The sequence below is a fragment of the Cygnus olor genome, chromosome 2, assembly GCF_009769625.2.
Source record: "Cygnus olor isolate bCygOlo1 chromosome 2, bCygOlo1.pri.v2, whole genome shotgun sequence".
NCBI classification, from domain to species: domain Eukaryota; kingdom Metazoa; phylum Chordata; class Aves; order Anseriformes; family Anatidae; genus Cygnus; species Cygnus olor.
The window spans coordinates 61337068-61355460 of NC_049170.1; the positions used below are offsets into that span (position 1 = coordinate 61337068).

Here is an 18393-nt window from a genome sequence, read left to right on the forward strand (position 1 = left end):
TCTTTTACAGGTTGTAGAAGAAAAAAATAGCTGTATTTTAAAAAGTGTTGTAGAACAATGTTGTAGGTGCATGAGTTTGCATCTGCTGAGATCCTGAACACTTTGCTGTTCTCTAAAGATTTAAGGTAGTGACTTCATGGCAATGGTTTTTGACTCTCAAAAGTGTTTGTTTTGCTTTTCATACTGGAGTTACTCTGTAATATCCTTAATTAATGATACCTGTGGTGGGTTAGATTATCTTAGTCTTTTCAATCTGTTAAGTCTTTGTGAATTTATGATAAAGTCTCGCCCTGGGTATTCCTCTCTGAGCAATCCTGTCTTCCTGCCTTGAGTGATTTTGATTGTGTCGGTTATTCTTTAAGAATATGGATGTATAACTGGGGGTGATGTACGTGGGGATGTCTGATGAGGCTACTAGCAGTTCCTGTTCACTCTGCTACTGCTGTGCAGGGAGCTGAGCTGCTCCTGAGGCAAATCCCGGTTTCCTGTGATTTAGATCGGAAAATCAGTTTCTTTCTTTCTCTCTCTCTCTATTTATTTATTTATTTATTATTTTTCCCCTTGAATTACCATAGTTTGGGAAACTATTTTAGGGAAAGATGGATAGGCCCATCATGGTCACTGCCTCAACCACTATTATAACACTGTCATCCTTACCACAAGACATAAGTTTTCAATATAATCAAGCTTACTCAGTCTTATCTCTTTTGTTTTGTTTCTATTATATTAATTTCCTATCTTTGGCATATTGCAGACACTTAACTTCACAGCCATTGTACAATTGATCATTTTAATTCAAGATAAGCAAATTATTGACTCTTTCTTCCTAACAGTTAAAATCCTCACATATCTGAAATGTATTATTTTTGGTAAATGAAAGTGCTTAAATGATTTAAAATAGGAAGTGCTCAGTCTTATGTCCTCCAAAATGGTTACTGAAGATGCAACATCCCCAAATGGAAATATGACATTTATGAATACCAGACAATGCTTGATGTCCTTCCCCAAATTTTGTGTTTGGGTCAAATCTGTCATTTATCTCAGTACCGCATTACCAGGCAGACAGTTTCTGTACATGTATTCACTCAACAGAATTGAGGTTCACCATCAGATCAAATTTAGCTTTTACTTCATTTTCTTAATAATTGGACTTAATTATTTAGTTTGTATATTTTTAGCAGCAAGCTGGTTCAATACTGATATTTGTTTTAGATCCTTAGCATAATTCAGTGCATTAAGCAGACTGTACAGTATCACATTTGGAGATCACAGTTAAATCAAGAAAAAAAAAAGCAACTGTTTCAAATTCTTTTTTTTTTTTAATGTTATTTTAACAGAAGACTTACTGGTAGTTGATTTAGGCTAATTAAATGAAATATGGGGTAGGTTTTTTGCCTTTTTTTTTTTTTTTTGGATAGGGTGAACATGTTCACCAAATATTTTTTGCTGTCTTCAGAAAACTGCAGAGTACTTGACTGTAGAATGTTTCTTGATTCAATTCATGTCTGCCTCATCATTTTTTCTATGTAATTTAAATAAAAATTTAAATGGTATAGGCTGTTCATACACATTGATGGATGTTTCTAAACCTAATCCCAAACATTATTTCTCTGTGTTGTCATGCTAAGAATATATATGTTATATATTATACGTTACATATTATATGTTATATGTTATATATTATATATTATATATATATAATAGCTACCTGCCCTCTTTGTGTCCAGGATGCATTCTAGCTCTATGGGCCATGAGATGCTCAGCAATAGCTTTGCTTCATTTGCCTGTCCTTTCCTTAATGTCTGAATCCAAATCCGCAATATGGGTAAGTAAGTGACCACATGGACCTAAAATAAAATATTATCTACTTAACTGTCCAGATCTCCTTTCTTTGGCACGTTGTAGAGCACCCCAATGCTGTCGTAAAGCACTATTTACTCACCCTTCTCCTGTCCTCAAGGGCCACCAATAAACTGAGCTATTCCTGTTACTAAATCTAATCCTTGTATAGAAGGGTGGTTGAACTAAGGCTTCAGAGAGAGGTTAGGCACTTGCTGCTCCTGTGCACAGCCTTCATTTTACCTTTAAGGACCATCAGATGCATTCTGGTGACCTGGACACTTCAAACCAGCTTTCTCTTGACCAATATCTAAGCCTAATGCTAATAGGCTGATTAAAGAGGTGATCACATGGGAAACACAATAAAGTGTTAGGTCCATTGCACATCCTAATTCTTCAGGGTGCTGGGTATTTACTACTAACCTGGAGCTGTCTACTTTCCTTTTTGTAGCCACAGCCCTAGCCCTAACCTAGACCCTAACTCTAATTTTGACCCAAGATCTCCGTGTAACAAGATGAAAGATGTGTCTGAAATTTATTTCAGCCTGTCCACAGGGAGGTTGGAGTTAGAAGAATCCATGTGTAATGTAGATAAGCCTTCATCTAGCCTTCCCTCTGTCCCAAAGACACCCTATAAATACGTGACCAAACTGGGTCATAATAACTAAACTGCAAACTATAGACTTTTGACAACAGACTTCTGCTTTAAGACAGAAGTGCACAAATAAGTGCTGAAAGGTTCAGCAGAGATCAGTTTGAGACTTGCCCTCAGTCTGGTGTCCTCTCTGACTAGTGGTAAGTTATGGTTACAGTCAGGAAAGGGTTGGTTGTAAAAGGCTATGCTATTTATTCAGTGGTCAATGTGGCTAGGTGAAGGATGGGAGCTAAAGAGACCTCTGAGGAATGACTTACTCCAGCTTCAGTCTGCTCAACTGTCTCTCCATGGGGTCATGGGGTTAGTGTTAGGGTTAGGATTGCATTTAGGAAAACAGTGGGTGAGCCCTACTTGTCTGTGTGTATTGCATGGGCTGCAGGACTTCAGTGAGGGCAAGTATCACAAGTATCGTCAGCTAATACCAAGCCACTGGCCAGTACTTTGAGTTCCAAATGTGTGATACACCTGTAGTGAGCATTTACATTCTGATTTGGGTTAGGTTTAGGAAAGCTGGAAAGCTATGTCATTATATGTTATTAACCCTGAATTAAAATTAGAGTTGCCGTTCGCAGAAGACAAGTTCAAACACTGCCTCTTGGTCTCAGTTGAGAAAAATACATGAAGAGAATTTAAAAGTAGCAGATAGGATTAAAAAACAAACAAGAAAAAAGTTGAGGTGCTGTAAAGAGGTAGGTTGTTCCCTTCTGAACCTGAGCATGCATCTGGAGACATGGATGTGTGCCATTAATATCTCGGGAAAGAGGAAAGAGTTTTTCATGACAACTTTTTTTGCCCTGTTTTGTTACTTGTGTTATGGATCTTTCTGACTCTAATTAATGTGCCTGCACTTGTTCCTGTGAACACAACTCAAATGTATTGCCTTGGCGAGGAGGCTTACCTGGCAGCTGGCTCTTTGAAAAGGAAATGTTGGATTTTCAGAGAGCCGCCTGGTGCAGATCAAAGCCATGCTGCAGCTGGGGGCAGGCTGTTTGGCTCATTGGTGACAGGGAGCAATGTGAAGTCCTGTGATGATTCGAAATGTTAAATTAAATGATTCCTCTGTAAAGCCATCTGTGATACTTTTTTAATATTTTATGAAGAGATTAGTGATGAGAGCACATGAGATCTTTGAGAATTAAATGCAACCCAGAATGCCCAAATGAGCCAGGGGAATGAAAAGTTAAAACATAGCTACAGGCAAGAAAAGTTTTTTTTTTTTTTTTTTCTTTTCTTTTTCCCCCTCTCAGATGTCATTCTTTCTGTCTTTCTGCTGTAAATATGTCAAAACTTCCCTGAAGTTTCACATGTCACTTGCACGGGTAGTGTTGCATCACCTTTGTGATCATCTTTATTCCTGGTTTCCACTGTGGCAGTGCTCTCTGCCCCTTTGTGCACCCTGGTTTTTGTGGCTCCAAGCTGGTTGGGGTTGAGAGGCAGATGGTCTGAGTCAAAATATGCCAGGACTGGGACTGTTTGTGTTTATATATGTTTTTATACTTGGACTGCTGATGTGTTTATTCATGGCATCAGCTACTTTTTTTTTTTTTTTTTTCGGGGGGGGAGGAGGAATGGGGGGAGGTGATTTTTTGTGTGTTTGTTTTTTGCTTTTCCTGTGAAAATGGAAAGTTTGGTTTCTTTGCCTTGGGAGAACAAACTAAATATCACTCCCTGATATGTTTTATCCCTCTAACAATATTCTATAAAGTTTTGGGGGGTGTTTGACAAGAAAGGTAAAGCCTAATTGCTCCTACATGTAAGTCTTCAATGTTAAAATGAACTGATAATGCTTTGATTTAATAACAGAATGCATTTGTTGTAGTTAAACAGAGTGTAAAGTGTAGCAATATCCAATTACTTTTGAGATTACTATCACATGAATAGCCCTTCTGCTGACATATTGCAGTATATTTATTACCTAGTATGACAATCCACTTGAGAATTGACGGGGGAGGGGGGGGGCAAATATGAAACAGTAAAAGTTTTAAATAAGCATTAGCTCTACCAATTTCTCATACAGCCTTAAAATTTTTCATTCTCATTTTGTGCTAAAAATCGTGCAGATACAGATAATATTGTTGGACATAATAAGCCATAAACAGTAGAAAAACGTAGCAGAACTTGATTTTTTGCTCTGTCTGAATGGGAAGAGAACTTGCTTGCATTGCCAGCAAATTTTATTTCATTCTTCCTTGTTTTGAGACCCTGGGAGTCTCTGCTAAAAGAAAAATTGCTTCATTAAAACAAACAAACAAAAACCACACATGCACCCCTCCCAGGAACTCCATACTTTGAAGTAGGTTTACACACACCATGCTTCTGCCCATGCACACAAGATGCTTCTCATTGTCTATAGTCATCCTTTTTAATTTTTGACAAAATAGTTTCCCTTATAAACTTTGGAAACAGTAGTGCTTGCAACACTCCAAAAATAAAATACTATTTAAGCCTGACAGCAAGAACAAAAGTGTTGAAAGTAACAGCATTTTTGTTTTGTGACACTAACATTAATCCTTTTTATTTTTTCACCAATATAGGTACTTCAAAAACTAGGAAAAGCAGATGAAACAAAAGATGAACAATTTGAAGAATATGTACAAAATTTCAAAAGACAAGAGGTCAGTTACTTTTTCAGTTTCTTTAATTGTCTCTTAAGAAGAATGCAGTGTATTTTAACTTTTGATTTTGAAGAAGGTGTTGCAGGGGAGAAGGTAAAAGAAAATATTTTGAACCATATTGGTGTAAGATTTTGTTCAACAGTTTTCAAACAGAAAAGAATGATCGGATTTGTGCGTGCAAATATGTAAGATGTGCATTCATATTAAATAGCTATATTCTAATAATGTACAACACTGTCATGCCAGAACTCCTTGGGATCAATGAAGTGCACGCACATTTTCAACAGTGTAATTGAGAACAAAACCCAAACCCAATGTGATATAGCTTTGTAGTTGCCTTGTTACGAAGAAATAATTTATTTCCTTGGTTTCATTTTGTGGGTTGTTTTCATCAATGGTATATAATAATACTAGTTTTATATGAAGTGAACAGCAGAATAGTTTTAGACTGCTGTGTGTTGTTACGCTCCCTGTTAATGCAGGGATGACGAGATCTGTGGTGGCAGTGCTGATGAATCACTCCTGGGGAGCAGGGTTCAATTATAAACACATATATGAAAACAAAGGTGCCCTTAAGATTTATAATCTGCTCCCAATGCAATGTTAAATTCTAACCTCTATTACTCCTCACTTTGTTGGACAGACTTTTCAGCTCCAAGTTGATTAATTGCAATTAATTATATAGCAGCTTTCTAGTACAAATTAATGCCTACCATGAGCTGCATTAATGCCATCAAGAAAATAATCTCATTATGTAAGTGTGAACTGAGGTATCAGTAGCCTTCATGAGCTATCTTTTAGAGCTCATATGTAAAGGTACTGAAGGGTGAGAACTACTTCCACACACTTTACGTGATGTAAAAATTTGTTCATTTTAGGGTTTTCAATTCCTACCCTGAGTCAGTCCTGTCTACCACATGCATTTCTGTCCTTTCCACATAAACACAAATCATGCACTCTGATTTGCTAGGGCACTGATTAACTCTTTTATATCTTATGGTGATTTAGCTATTATTTTCCACTGTCTGTCTAGAGAAAGAGAGGGAGGTTTGGGGAGTAACTGGGCTGGGTAGATGTCCATTCTTCCCCCAAAATGATGACAATGGGAAGTAAAGAATCTGTTTCTCTAACGAGGGTGGTTCCTTCCTCAAGGTCAGGAAGATGATGGGATTTAATAGGGCTGAAAAAACACTGAGAAGCTTTGAAGCCCTGTAGAGTTGTCATATTTTCCCTTTTCTTCCCCATCTTCTTTTCCAAATATGCTGAGATATCAACTGGGCATTTCTTTCTTTCTGATTTTCCTTATATTGCTTCTTATCCTTGTTTTCAATATCACAGCTGTTTGCACGGCTAGTAACTGTGTTACTAGAAATAAGGTGCATCTGTAAGGCTGTTATTGGGTGGGAAAGGAGCAGCTGGAGCATCCCCATGAAGAAAGAGAATTCTGTGAAATGTATTTTTAGCTAAAAAAAAAAACCTGAGTCAATTAAAAATGAAGAGAGATGAAAGAGAAAAACCTTTTTTTTTTTTTTCATCAAAATTATGTCTCAAGTGTTTGTTTCTTCCAAGGGCTAAGGAGGATCTTAACATTCCTTCATTTTTATTTCCTTCTCCTTTGATGTACTTAGAGACAGTAACAAGCAGTCAAGGACTCTACAGGAACTGAAAGATATTAAATCGATGCAAATGTGACTTGGAGCTATGGGAGGAACTGGATAAGGAGGAGTGAGCACTGAGGGAAATACTACAACTCTTTTGAGTGGCACATGCAGTTTAGGTTAGATCCACTGGCATACCAAATGAGAGAGATCATTCGTACATTTATGAAACTAATCACATATGTTACTGTGTTCTGCTGGGCTTGTTCTCAGAGAATTCTGTTTTGCACAATTCTTCAAGTACAAGGAGGAAAAATGATGCTAAAACACTGCTTCTGCCACATGCACAAATAAGAAGGATATAAATTGCTTAATTTTTCTTAGTTTCTTCCATGCTTTAATCTACAACTGACTAGGGAGGCAAAGATTTGAAACATTACAATGTGCATCTAAATTTATCACTCATATTGATCAACACCTTGCAGAAATGCTGTCCTCTGTGGACTCCTTTTCTTCTTGGTTTACATTCAATCTTGCTTCCAAGGTTATCTCTGCAACTGTAGAGCCTTTAGAAAAAGAAAAATTAAATTCAAGGTATTAAAGAGTAAAAAGGCAGCTGGGGTGATCGATCATTGTGTTCAGGTCCACAGAATTGTTGGTGTGGAACATTCAGGTGGCTTCCCAGTCAGGTCTTCCAATGACAGAAGCAGTTTGAGAGAAAGTCCAAACTTTGTTGCTTGCAGTCTCACTTAGCAGTGATTTGTCTCTATTTCCTGGTCATCTCACTTACCTACGCTTGGTTTTGAGGAAGACTGTTACTTCAGATCTGTGTCTTTCTAAGTTGTTTGTAGCAGCTGGTGCCATGCAGCCTTTGGGTAAGTTGAAAGCTGTGAAAATGGACTGTTGTTCTTGTTTCCCTACCTTATTGAACCTGTGTCACTTGGGAGGTCAATTGGCATTATGGATAGAATTATCCTTTTATTGATACTCTCCAAAGATCATAAATGAGGGCTCCCAGTTCAGCTCAGGGAAAGCAGAGAAAGAGCATAGTGCTCATAACCCAGGAAGTAGGTAATGCAAAAACTGAGATCTTAACAATTTTTGCCTGCATAGCAGATTGGTTGATGGGTATGCACCAAATTGAGCAGGAGGTTCAGTGTAAGGATACATCCAGCGGATCAATCTTCCCTTCTGTAGAAAAACATCATTGAGGCTCCCCAGTGGTCTATTTCCATCTCTTTCTGAATACAGCTGGATAAGGTCCCCTTCTGGACATGAAGCACAGAGCTGAATTATTGGATGAATCACCATGGAGAAACTGAGTCATTCCATGTCTGGAGAGAACAGAGCACAGTGGCCTTGCAAAGCCTCTGGATTTTCCTGTCAGAAGCAGTAAGCTGCTGCAGCTGAAACCAACAATAAAAGATTTTGACTTTTAGCAGTGAATAAAATTGTTATTCACCTTCCACTTAAGTTGTAAACAGGAAATTGCCACTGTAAAACAAAACTCATGGACCTTATATAAACTCTTATGTGACACAGATTTTTAGTGTACTGCAAGAATTTTCCTGAGGCTTAGATCTTTCTTGCTGCACAGCTAATTGTGGATGTGCCCAGCCCCTTAATTGACCCTGAAGTTCAGGAAAAAAAGAATGTTGCAAACTGTATTCACAGATTTCATCTGACAGACATCTTTTGAGGGGCCATGCCAAAGTCCGCTTCAGATACTGAATGACCACTAAGCCAAATACAAGCAATACAATGTGCAGATAATTTGGGTGTCTGTGGGAGGATGTTCTCTGATGATTGCCATTTCATCCTAAAATATATGTTTAATAATTATCTTACAACTGAGAGGGCATTTTTCCCAAGACATGAAGAGACACTAACTTCTAGTCAGGCAGGATTCATAGGAAGGTGAGGCTCTCTGTTTTATGCTACAAAATTATCTCTGCAGGAGCAGGCCAGACCCTTTCCAACTAATTCCTCACTTCCAAGGAGAGTGTGCTTGATCTGATGTTTTGCTTTCTTGATTCTGCCTGTTGATTGCTCCGAATCTGAAGTCTAAACTGCAGTCATGCTGGGCTGCCTTTATTGCCCCTGGATATAACCTGCTATGCCTCCGCAGCTTTAGAAACTGTGCTAATTGTTTTCTCCCAGAATGTGAAGTTGAATGATCAAGTTATTTCTGACTATTTTTAAAGCAGACTGGTATATGTTTCTTCGGGAATTCTTTATAATAACTGACCCTGGAGATAGCTCACGCAGCCGAGCTCTGGACTGTAATGCATTTACTGAACATGATCCAGTTCACAATAAACAGTTCTGAACAGTTTTCTACGAAAACTTTTAATACATAGCTTATACATGCTAATTGTGAATATAGTTATGAATATGCAGCTATAGGCATAGACAGGCTACACATACATTCAGAAAGTCTAGTTTTCAGAAAATCTATATGTATAGAAAATCTGTAAGTCAGAAAATCTGTATGTATAGATTACTTTTAGCCATATACTTGTAGATTCTGCACTTGTTGACCTTGCATACTTGAAATATGCATTAAAATAATTAGTTTGAGCCCTAGTTAGGGAATCTGAGTATGACTGTAAGAAGATGTAATATGTGTGGAGGTAGAATCCTAGCTTGAGGAGGGAGAGGTTTAGTCCGGAGGCACTGGAAATAGAGAACAAAAAGTTTGGGACTTTGTCTATGGAGGGCACTAAGTATTTTCTGCTCAGCCCTCATCTCAAACACAGCGAGTTGCTTTTGGCATCAGCAGTCAGAAGTAAAAGGGTAGTTAGAGCATTGCTGCAGGCACTGAGTTTTCTTATGTGGCTATTGGGTGCCACCACTAATGTGGGGCAGAGGATGATGGCTCTAGCCTGAAAGTTCGTACTTTTCAGATTCGTCCAAACTGTCTGAGGAGTCCAATCAATTTGATGCAGTTTCCTCCAACTCATGATGTTACTTCATTACTAGAATGATGAAATTCTTCCTCTTGAGCCTTCTTGGTGGGTGGACAAATTTGGTGCTGCCCTGGTAGGTACTGGCATGCTGAAAACCTCTGTGTTTCCAGAGCAGTTTGCAAACCCACCTTTTTTTCAAGTGACACACTAGACAAATAATTCAAACCCCAAGTCTCTCACAGCTGGTAGAAATAGAAAAGAAGAAATGTGTTTCTTTGAGAAAAAAAAAAGTCCAAATTTGGAGGACAGTTCTAGGGAGTATAAGAGAGAGAATGGTTAAATAGGGTATTGTAGCATGCTGATGTACTTCATACTGAATTAAGGCTGCATCCCAATAGCCTATTTTATTGTTAAACTTCACTTAATGAAGTAGTCGTTTGCATCCGTACTTCTGAGGTCCCTTAAGGCCTATCATGTAAATTCTACCTAGCTGTTTGTGAACAGAGCAACAGCCTTGCTTTACATTGCAGCTAAAAAGTGCACGTTACAATAGAGGGTGTTTGCCAGGTGGTACAGAAAATGCTTTCATATGAATTAATTCGCCCAAATTCCAGTATTAGACTCAGAGCTGCATTAATAATTAGCTTTTCTACATTTGTGTGGGGCAGGTTAGTAAGTAACCTATGCTCCAGGCTCAGCATTGTGCAGAGCTTTTGACTCTTGCTAAAGTGGAGTGATTTATTTGGTTTTGGTATCAAGCGCATGCCATGCTGGCCTTTCCAGTAAAGATGTATTTTGTTTACATCCTGTATGTGACATGATAGAAAAATCAAACTCTTCTGGTCTGCCTGGAAAGCTGTGAATAAGTAAGCCTGGCAAATAGGTCATCCAATTCCACCTTTTGTGGAGGCACGGTGGCCTGCCTTTAGTTTCTGGGTGGAAGCAATTATTTTTCTGGTGCATCAGAAAGCAAAAGCTAGTAAGACACAAACCATGTGTTTTATGGTTTTAGTTATTAAAACTTTTTGTAGGTCTCCTCAGGCTTCTGGTCTATGGTGGCTGTGTTATGGCTCTCATGATTCCAGTGCTAAGGCATACCTAAACACTATTCTTTAAAGAAATGAGACCAAAAATAAATGTACACAGAAATCAGTATTGCCGAAAAGGCTTAATGCTTCTGAAAAGGTCTCTAAGACCTGTGACTGTAGGTGACGAATGATCCTAAAACACTGAGCCTCCTTACCTCATTGAGGACATGTGTTTCTACCAGCTACATAATATACTGCCCATGTAATAAGACCAGAGGGTAGCAAAAGGCATCTGACAGCAGCACTGACCCTCTGCTACAAACGCAAAATACCAAATTGTTGTTTGGGATGTGACTGTAGAGAACTTAATAATTCTCCTAGTGAGAGATGTTGTTTTGGGTGGTCAGTATGCCCCCTTGCTCATATGCACAGTTTAACACGATTGCCTGACAGACTTGTGGTAATTTGTATGTTGAGTTTGACCAGGTGAGCTAAGAACATTGATTTCTAGAGCTGGAATCTGGTGAGAACATGTCTGCTGTTATCAAACTACCAGATTGTGAGAAGTTTGCCATTACGTATGCTACTGAGATTTCTCCCGTGAGTTTTCTTGCATATTATGATACTCTGACTCATTTTGCTACCTTATGTAAAACAAATAAAAAAAATTATGAAATGATAAAGGAAGCATCAGTGCTCTCTTGGGAAATTTCATTTCAGAGGAGCACAGCATCTGCCAAATGACACCTATTTTTCATTCCCCTTCAAGAAGCTGCATCTCAATTAACGAAATTGATGGCCTTAATGAAGACAATTGGAGCAGTGGTTTCAGAGCCACCAGAGGCTTTCATGTGAGAGACCAAAAAGGAGAAAGCGTGTATCAATAAGGAGAAAATCTAACTATATAGTAATCTTAAAAACAGTGCTTTTTATAATCACTATATGATGGTTTGCAAGGCGTGTGGAGCCATCAGTGCAATATTTTCATTCTGTGAATAATGATTAGTGTGCTAGCTGATAAAAGTGAATTGACCTTCACTAATAGGGAGTTGCACAATGTGTAGATGCGTGTTTTGCAGAATTCACAGATTTAAGGATTTCCAATGCAAATTTGTATTTCTGGTATTTTCTAGAAGGGTCTAACTCTGTTACCACTGAAATTGAGAGATTTACTCTCAAATTTAACAGAATCAGGCCCTTGCCCACAGGTGCTTTAACATCATGTTTCATACATTTGCTAACGAAGGATAATTCGCATGACTCTATGCTGCTTAGATGTTTCAATAGCTTTGTGACCTATTAATAGAAGCTAGACTGAGGGAGATTTGCGTTAAAAAATATTCTTTTGAATGAGTTGTCAGAATTTATAACAGCACATATGGCAAAATATTTGCATTGTGGTTTACTGCTTTGACTTTTTCTTAAACGTTTTCCAGAGAAGTGGTTGCTGATGACTCCTGACACTAACCACCCACAACAGATCTCCCAGTGGTTTAGGATACCAGGAGTAAAATTATGCAGTAGTCCAGTTATAAACATCATGTTTGAGTAATGTGTGTCCATCACATGCTATTTATTCTAATAAGCAAGTTAATAATGAGTAAGCGAGTTATTCTTAGTGACAAAATGTCATGTATATGAGTAAGTACAGGACTTTTACTGACAATGAGGGTAGCTAACAGAGTTCAGAACCTTCCAGCTGGAGTTTACTGGTTCAAAAACATCAGAAATTCCTTTCATAACTAAAAATTGTTGCCATCTGGGTAACAGAGGATCATGAAGTTGCTGTGAGTATCTACTTCCCATTTTCTTCACAAGCCAAGAGGTTATATTAGTGTTCATGCCAAGAAAGATATGAATTGGGAAGATAATTTCTGTACGTTCACATGGCTTCTGAGTACAAGGGATCCCAGAAGAAGACTGACATGCGTAAAACCCTATATATGCATATAACCCTAATGGCAGAGCTAACCCTAACTTTAACCTTAAACCCTAAACCCTAACCCTAAACCGAGCTTACCCTGACCCTGACCCTAATGACCCAGACCCTAACCCTGACATTAACCCTAACCCTGACCCTAACGGCGGAGCTAACGGAGCTAACCCTAACCCTAAAAACCCTAAAGCCCTAAAAACCCTAATCCTACAATCCTTACCAAAAAAATAAAACCCTAAAACCCTAACCCTAAAAACCCTAAAACCCTAACCCTAAAACCCTAAGCAAAAAAAAATTTAAAACACTAAAACCCCTAAAACCCTAAGCCTAAAACCCCTAAAACCCTAAAAACCCTAATCAAAAAAATTAAAACCCTAAAACCCTAACCCTAAAGACCCTAAAACCATAACCCTAATGACCCTAACTTAAAAAAAATTAAGACCTTAAAACCCTAACCCTAAATACCTGACCAAAAAAAAAACCCTAAGACCCTAACCCTAAAAACCTTATCAACACTAAAAACCAAAAAACCCCTAAAACCCTAACGCATTAACCCCCAAGCCCTTAAAACCCTACCCCGCAAACCCTTTAAACCCGAACCGTTAAATCCGCAACCCTAAAAACCTTAAAATCCTAACCCTAAACCCTGAAAACCCTAACCCGAAAACCCAACCCTAGTGCCCTAGCCCTGAAACCTTAAAACCCTAACACCTTGTGAGAAACACTCTGTAGCCAATAACATAGGCTTGGGTGAGGATCTCAGTGAAGTAGCATTTTCATTTGCGATTGCAATGGCGGGCGTCCCACAAGCAGGGGCACGCCTACTGGTTCCATAACACAGTTTATATACTTCTACAAGCAGGCCCCAAACCGCCCCCAGACACAGGCCCCAACCCCCTCCCCCCCCAGATGCAGGCCCCAACTGTCTAAAAGCAGCTCCCAAACCCCCTGCCCCAGACCCAGGCCCCCAACTCCCCCCCCAGACACAGGCCCCAACGGTGTACACTGGCATCCGAAGTCTTTGGACTTCAGTGGTGTTACGACAGCTTATACCAGTTGAGACTCTGTCTCCTGAAGTATTCACACATGCACCATTTGGGGGTTTAACTATCATATGAAAAATATGAGAACAACTCCAAAGCAGTCGCTCATATTTTGCAGCTGATTTTTCCATATGGTAGAGCTGGATGTGAGAAAATGTGATTGCAAGCTGATGTTTCTGTAGTTTCCAAGCACTTAAATAAGTACCTTGAAGGATATTGGGAACCAATAAGCACAGAGGGTTTCCATAATCTTCAGGCTATTGAAAGTGTCCTGGAGAACAGCTTTTTTTAGCAATAAAGTATGTGCTATCATGTAGTAGAGATTTTATTGCAAATCCTAGGAACTGTGAAGTCCAAATTGTGCTACAGTCAGAAATAAAGTAAAGCAACCTGTTTTCTTCTGTTTAGTCTGAGTTTTTAAGTCTGTTGGTATAAGAAAGATCATATTGATTCATGTGCTGATGAAACAGCTGGGAGTTCACAGCAGACTGCAAGATGCAGTAGCCAAACTAAACAAAATAACTGATGTTATTGTTTTTTAGGAGTTATGTGCTTGCAAAATATTTCGATGTTTGCAAAAGTAGTAAGCCATTTATGTAGGGGCATGGATTTTTTGCAAGTCTAGGATGGCATCAATTTTGAGTGGTTTCAAATGGGTATGCAGGGTATGCAGCATTCTTAATAATATTTCTTTGTGTTTGAGGTTAAGGCATGGGCCAGGCTGACTTGAACTGGACCATGGCTGTGAAATATACATGTCTTTCTTTGACTGGAATTCTTCCCTGTCCAAGTGGCTGATAAAACTAGAAATTTTAGCCTAGAGAGTACACTACACATAACATCTTGGGCAGGCCACCTTTTCTGTATGAACATGTATATGCTTACAAGATGTAACATTATTCACCAGGTAACTCAATTCAACTTACGAAATTGCTCTTATTAAGTTTGACACAGTGTATGTACATTTTAAGGCATAAAATATAACTAAAATGTGATTGCAATAATATAATTGAAATATCTTTTAACTTACTTTTTTTTTTTCTTTTCCAGGCAGAGGGTTCCAGGCTCCAGAGAGAATTGAGAGCATATTTAGCAGCCATCAAAGGTAATTTTTAAGTCGTGTTTTCATAAACCAAACTTCTGATAAAAATTGAGGTAAGTAGGCTTGTTTAAGGTATACAAAGGCAAATACAAGTAATGGCTGCTCTAGTGAGTAGTCCACTTTTCTGGTTTGGATCCATCTCAAGCTCTTTATTCTGTTGCAAGAGTTTCTGCAGCTTTGATGTCAAGTCATGTGCACAGTGCTGCATGCATGGCTTATCTTCAGCTGTCCTTTGTGTGCAGAACTGCTGCAGAGAGGACCCACAAAATCTGCACGTTGTCACTTGTCTTTGCAAATGCTAGAATACCAAATACTCTATGCAAGATGAGAGACCCCTTGCAGGTTTCCAGGTTTCATTACATTTCCAGGTATTACAATTGAATGATAGATCTTCTCCCTCTGAAATCATGCTCCCTGAGATGTTGTGACTTATCATTTGTTTCTGACTGCTGGATCTATTTTATTTTATTATTGTTTTTAAGTTTGAAAATAGTATGTGATCGCTTTGTACTAAAGATCCAAATAGCAGAAGCTATTGGTCAGTGATTAAATGTCAGAGAATAAGTAAACAGCTATTTAAATACTAGTGGACATTCATAAATCCAGCATACTCACCTTAGTGCTGTATACAGAGATTATTCTGTCTTATCCCACTTGTCTTCTGAGAAGTTGGAGATGAGGTCCTAAAGGGAAAGGAATACAAATTGGTGACCATCACAGAAGCATTAACAGCTTCTTGAGATAAATAAATAGAATTCTTATATGTACGTATTTTTAACCTGTCTTCAGTCAAGTAGAAAAAAAAATGTTATAAACCAATATCGACATTTCTGGAAATCACTGTGTCATAACAAAGCTTCAGCAGCTGTTGTCAGGCAGGGAAGCTCCTTTTGATGGGAAGTGTAAGATGGAGAACAAAGCAGTAGCTTAATGGCTTTGATTGCTATTTGCTAGAAGGACTGGGCAGGGAAAGTCCTATACCAGAAAAGAGGTAAATCTCCTTTTAGAGATTTGCACCATGTCTTTTTTTCTTTTTAGAAGGAATTTCAGCAACTTTCTGTTTGGGGGGACCCATTGGATGCTGATTTTACATTCTGATTTTTCAGTCATTCCTTCCCCACACGCATTATCATCTGTATGCATAGCCAGAAGCAACGTGATGAGGCTGTTTGCCCAGATGGCTTCTCTGTCACGTAGGCTGACTTTACAGTTTACATGCTGCTTTGATTTCCGTGTTGGTGACAACAATCCTTCTCTCCATGTTTCATTTTCTTTCTTTCTCTCTGACTCTCTTCCTTTCCTTGTACTTTGTGCATTAGTGGTCCTTTTGTTGGTTTACTGTCTAGTGGGCTATTCTTTGCAGCAGGTTTTGCCTTTAACTTTATGTGAAATTTTTCATTGTGCAAGTTTTGCCTGTCTAACTGTGCTTTTCTGTTCTGCATCTTTCTCTTGTTGCAGCCTATAAGTCCATATTTGAAAATAACTTGGATTGACTTTCTCCCTAGGAATGTGAAGAGTTTGCTAATACCTTGTTATCTTCACATCTTTAAAAAGATCCAATCATAAGCAGCTCACAAAATCATAAAAAACATTATTCTCCAAAGTCAACAAGCCACCAGTGGGCATCCTTGGCACATGTGTTAGCACACATTCCTTCTGAGGACTGGAACAGTGGCCAAGAGCAGTAGTCCAAGATACATGTCTCTGGGTCTTCCCCAAAGCTGATGAGCTCAGCAGTGGCCAAAGCCCCTCCAGATTTCGGGTGGCAGAAGGAGATTTAGCAACTGCCACAAGCTCTGTGTTGCTGTTCTTTGAAAGACAGCCATCATTAAAAATTTTGGGGTGGCTATGCAGAGAAGCATGTGAACCTCCACTATGGGTATTTAGGCGCTGGAGTGGGATTCCAGTATGTAGGACATCTAGGCTTTGGAGGCATGCTGTGATCAAGGGTTCGTTTTGAAGGGGAAAAGGTTGATCATATAAATGCGCCTGATATCCTTGTATTCTTAGAGTGAGAGAAAAGCAGTTCACTTTACAGGGTTCATTTTAAAGGGTTTCAGGAATTGGCAAGATAGTTAATTTTAACTAAATGCAATTTATGAAGCTGGAATGTTGTCAGTTCTAGTAGTTGTCATTTGGCTGCATGACTTTTGAGTGACTGAATATTGAAAGCTGAAGTATGAGATCTGGGCACAATTTAAGCAAGGAACGGTCAAAGGATCCTTCTTATCACCCTTCATCCCTTCATTTTAATATACTCAACATTTTCTGAGGTTTAGTATCACACATTCTTAAAGTAATATATTTTTTGATGTATTCAGGCTCCTTCCCTAATTCAGAGGTGCTTCTTAAGTCTCAGATGGAGCCTTACCTTTACTACTGGTTACTTAAAGACCAGAGGAACCATATCATAAAGCTATTGTAAATCTGAATGGTTTTTACATGCTACTTTATTTCACCTGCCTGGTAGTTCCATGTCTGCTATGCATCAGTGGTGGCTGTACTGCCAATGCAGCGTACTGTCTCCCACAGCTGTAGTCATCTCATGCCTCGGATCTTTTGTCTCCTCCTGTCTCCTTGGCAACATGTATCTGGATTCTCTACTCCATGATATTTTCTTCGAGCTTTTGAGAGCTGTAGGTGACTTCAAAGGTTTTATGGGCCAATTGTTAAAGAAACTCTAAATCAGCGTCCTACTTTCTACTTTGAGCTCTTTGCAAGTACAAGTACAGATGGGGAGATATATACCTGGATTTGCATGAAGGTGACAGAGGTGAAAAGGAATCCTGCATCATAAAAAAGTATTTGTCATGTGGCTTAACATAGTGAGAAGTAGTAACTGGTCTATAGGAAGAGAAATTGAGGTTTGGAGGGGCTGTAAGCAGCTTTACTGCCTAGTTGTCAGTATGTGGCTGACAGAATTGCACATATCCTTCAGATACACAAATATAAAATCAATCATTTAATTTCTTAGAAGAAAGAAAACCCTTTGCCATCTTTCTGTAAAATTTAGCAATGAGTTATGAAACAGCTGAGTTGTTCTAGTGGAAACTAATGGGTAATAGGCAATAATAAATACACCCCATGTGGCAGGAGAACCTCTCAGTTCCCTGGAGAACCTTACATGAAGTTGTCTTTCCCCACTCAAGCTTCCAACCTAAATGATTCGATGATTCCAAGAAATAATAAAATATTAAGAGCCAGACCAAGGTGCCTCACTTAATTGAGAAGATGGAATTTTCTCCATGATTCTGCCTAGATTTCCCTGTCAGGGCGTGAGGAGACCCCACTGTATGTGAGTCCTGAGGTTGACATGGAGTCCCAGATTGGTCTCAATGTCCATGTGAGTTTGAGTACGTGGGAAACGTGATGGTAAATAGTAACTTACTCTCTGCCATCCATAGGGCTCTGTAATGGGAATGTCTCTGCATGCCCCCTCTTAGGTCCCTACTGCATGTGTGCCTTTAGGAATCCTTTGGGGCTCCAGGAACAGGAGCTCTTTCCCAAAGAAAGAGGGATGATCTCATGCGAGAGCCTCAGACTTCAGTGAACATCATTTTTTCTAAGCAATTCAATTATTTGGGCATTATAGTTATTAAATAAGTGACCCAATTACCAAGAATAAATGGTACTTAACGAAACAGTTAATATTAAATATAAATTTCTGT

General features: G+C 38.8%; 1 protein-coding gene across 2 annotated transcripts in view; it reads left to right on the forward strand.

Annotated features, from left to right (window-relative positions):
• The window catches only part of AMPH (amphiphysin), a 118417-nt gene that overhangs the window by 49196 nt on the left and 50828 nt on the right, over positions 1 to 18393 (forward strand). For both annotated transcript variants that reach the window (XM_040549567.1, XM_040549568.1), the window contains exons 2-3: positions 5029 to 5109; positions 14674 to 14728. In XM_040549567.1, coding sequence (XP_040405501.1) covers positions 5029 to 5109; positions 14674 to 14728 — 136 coding nt within the window. The remainder of the gene's footprint in view (positions 1 to 5028; positions 5110 to 14673; positions 14729 to 18393) is intronic.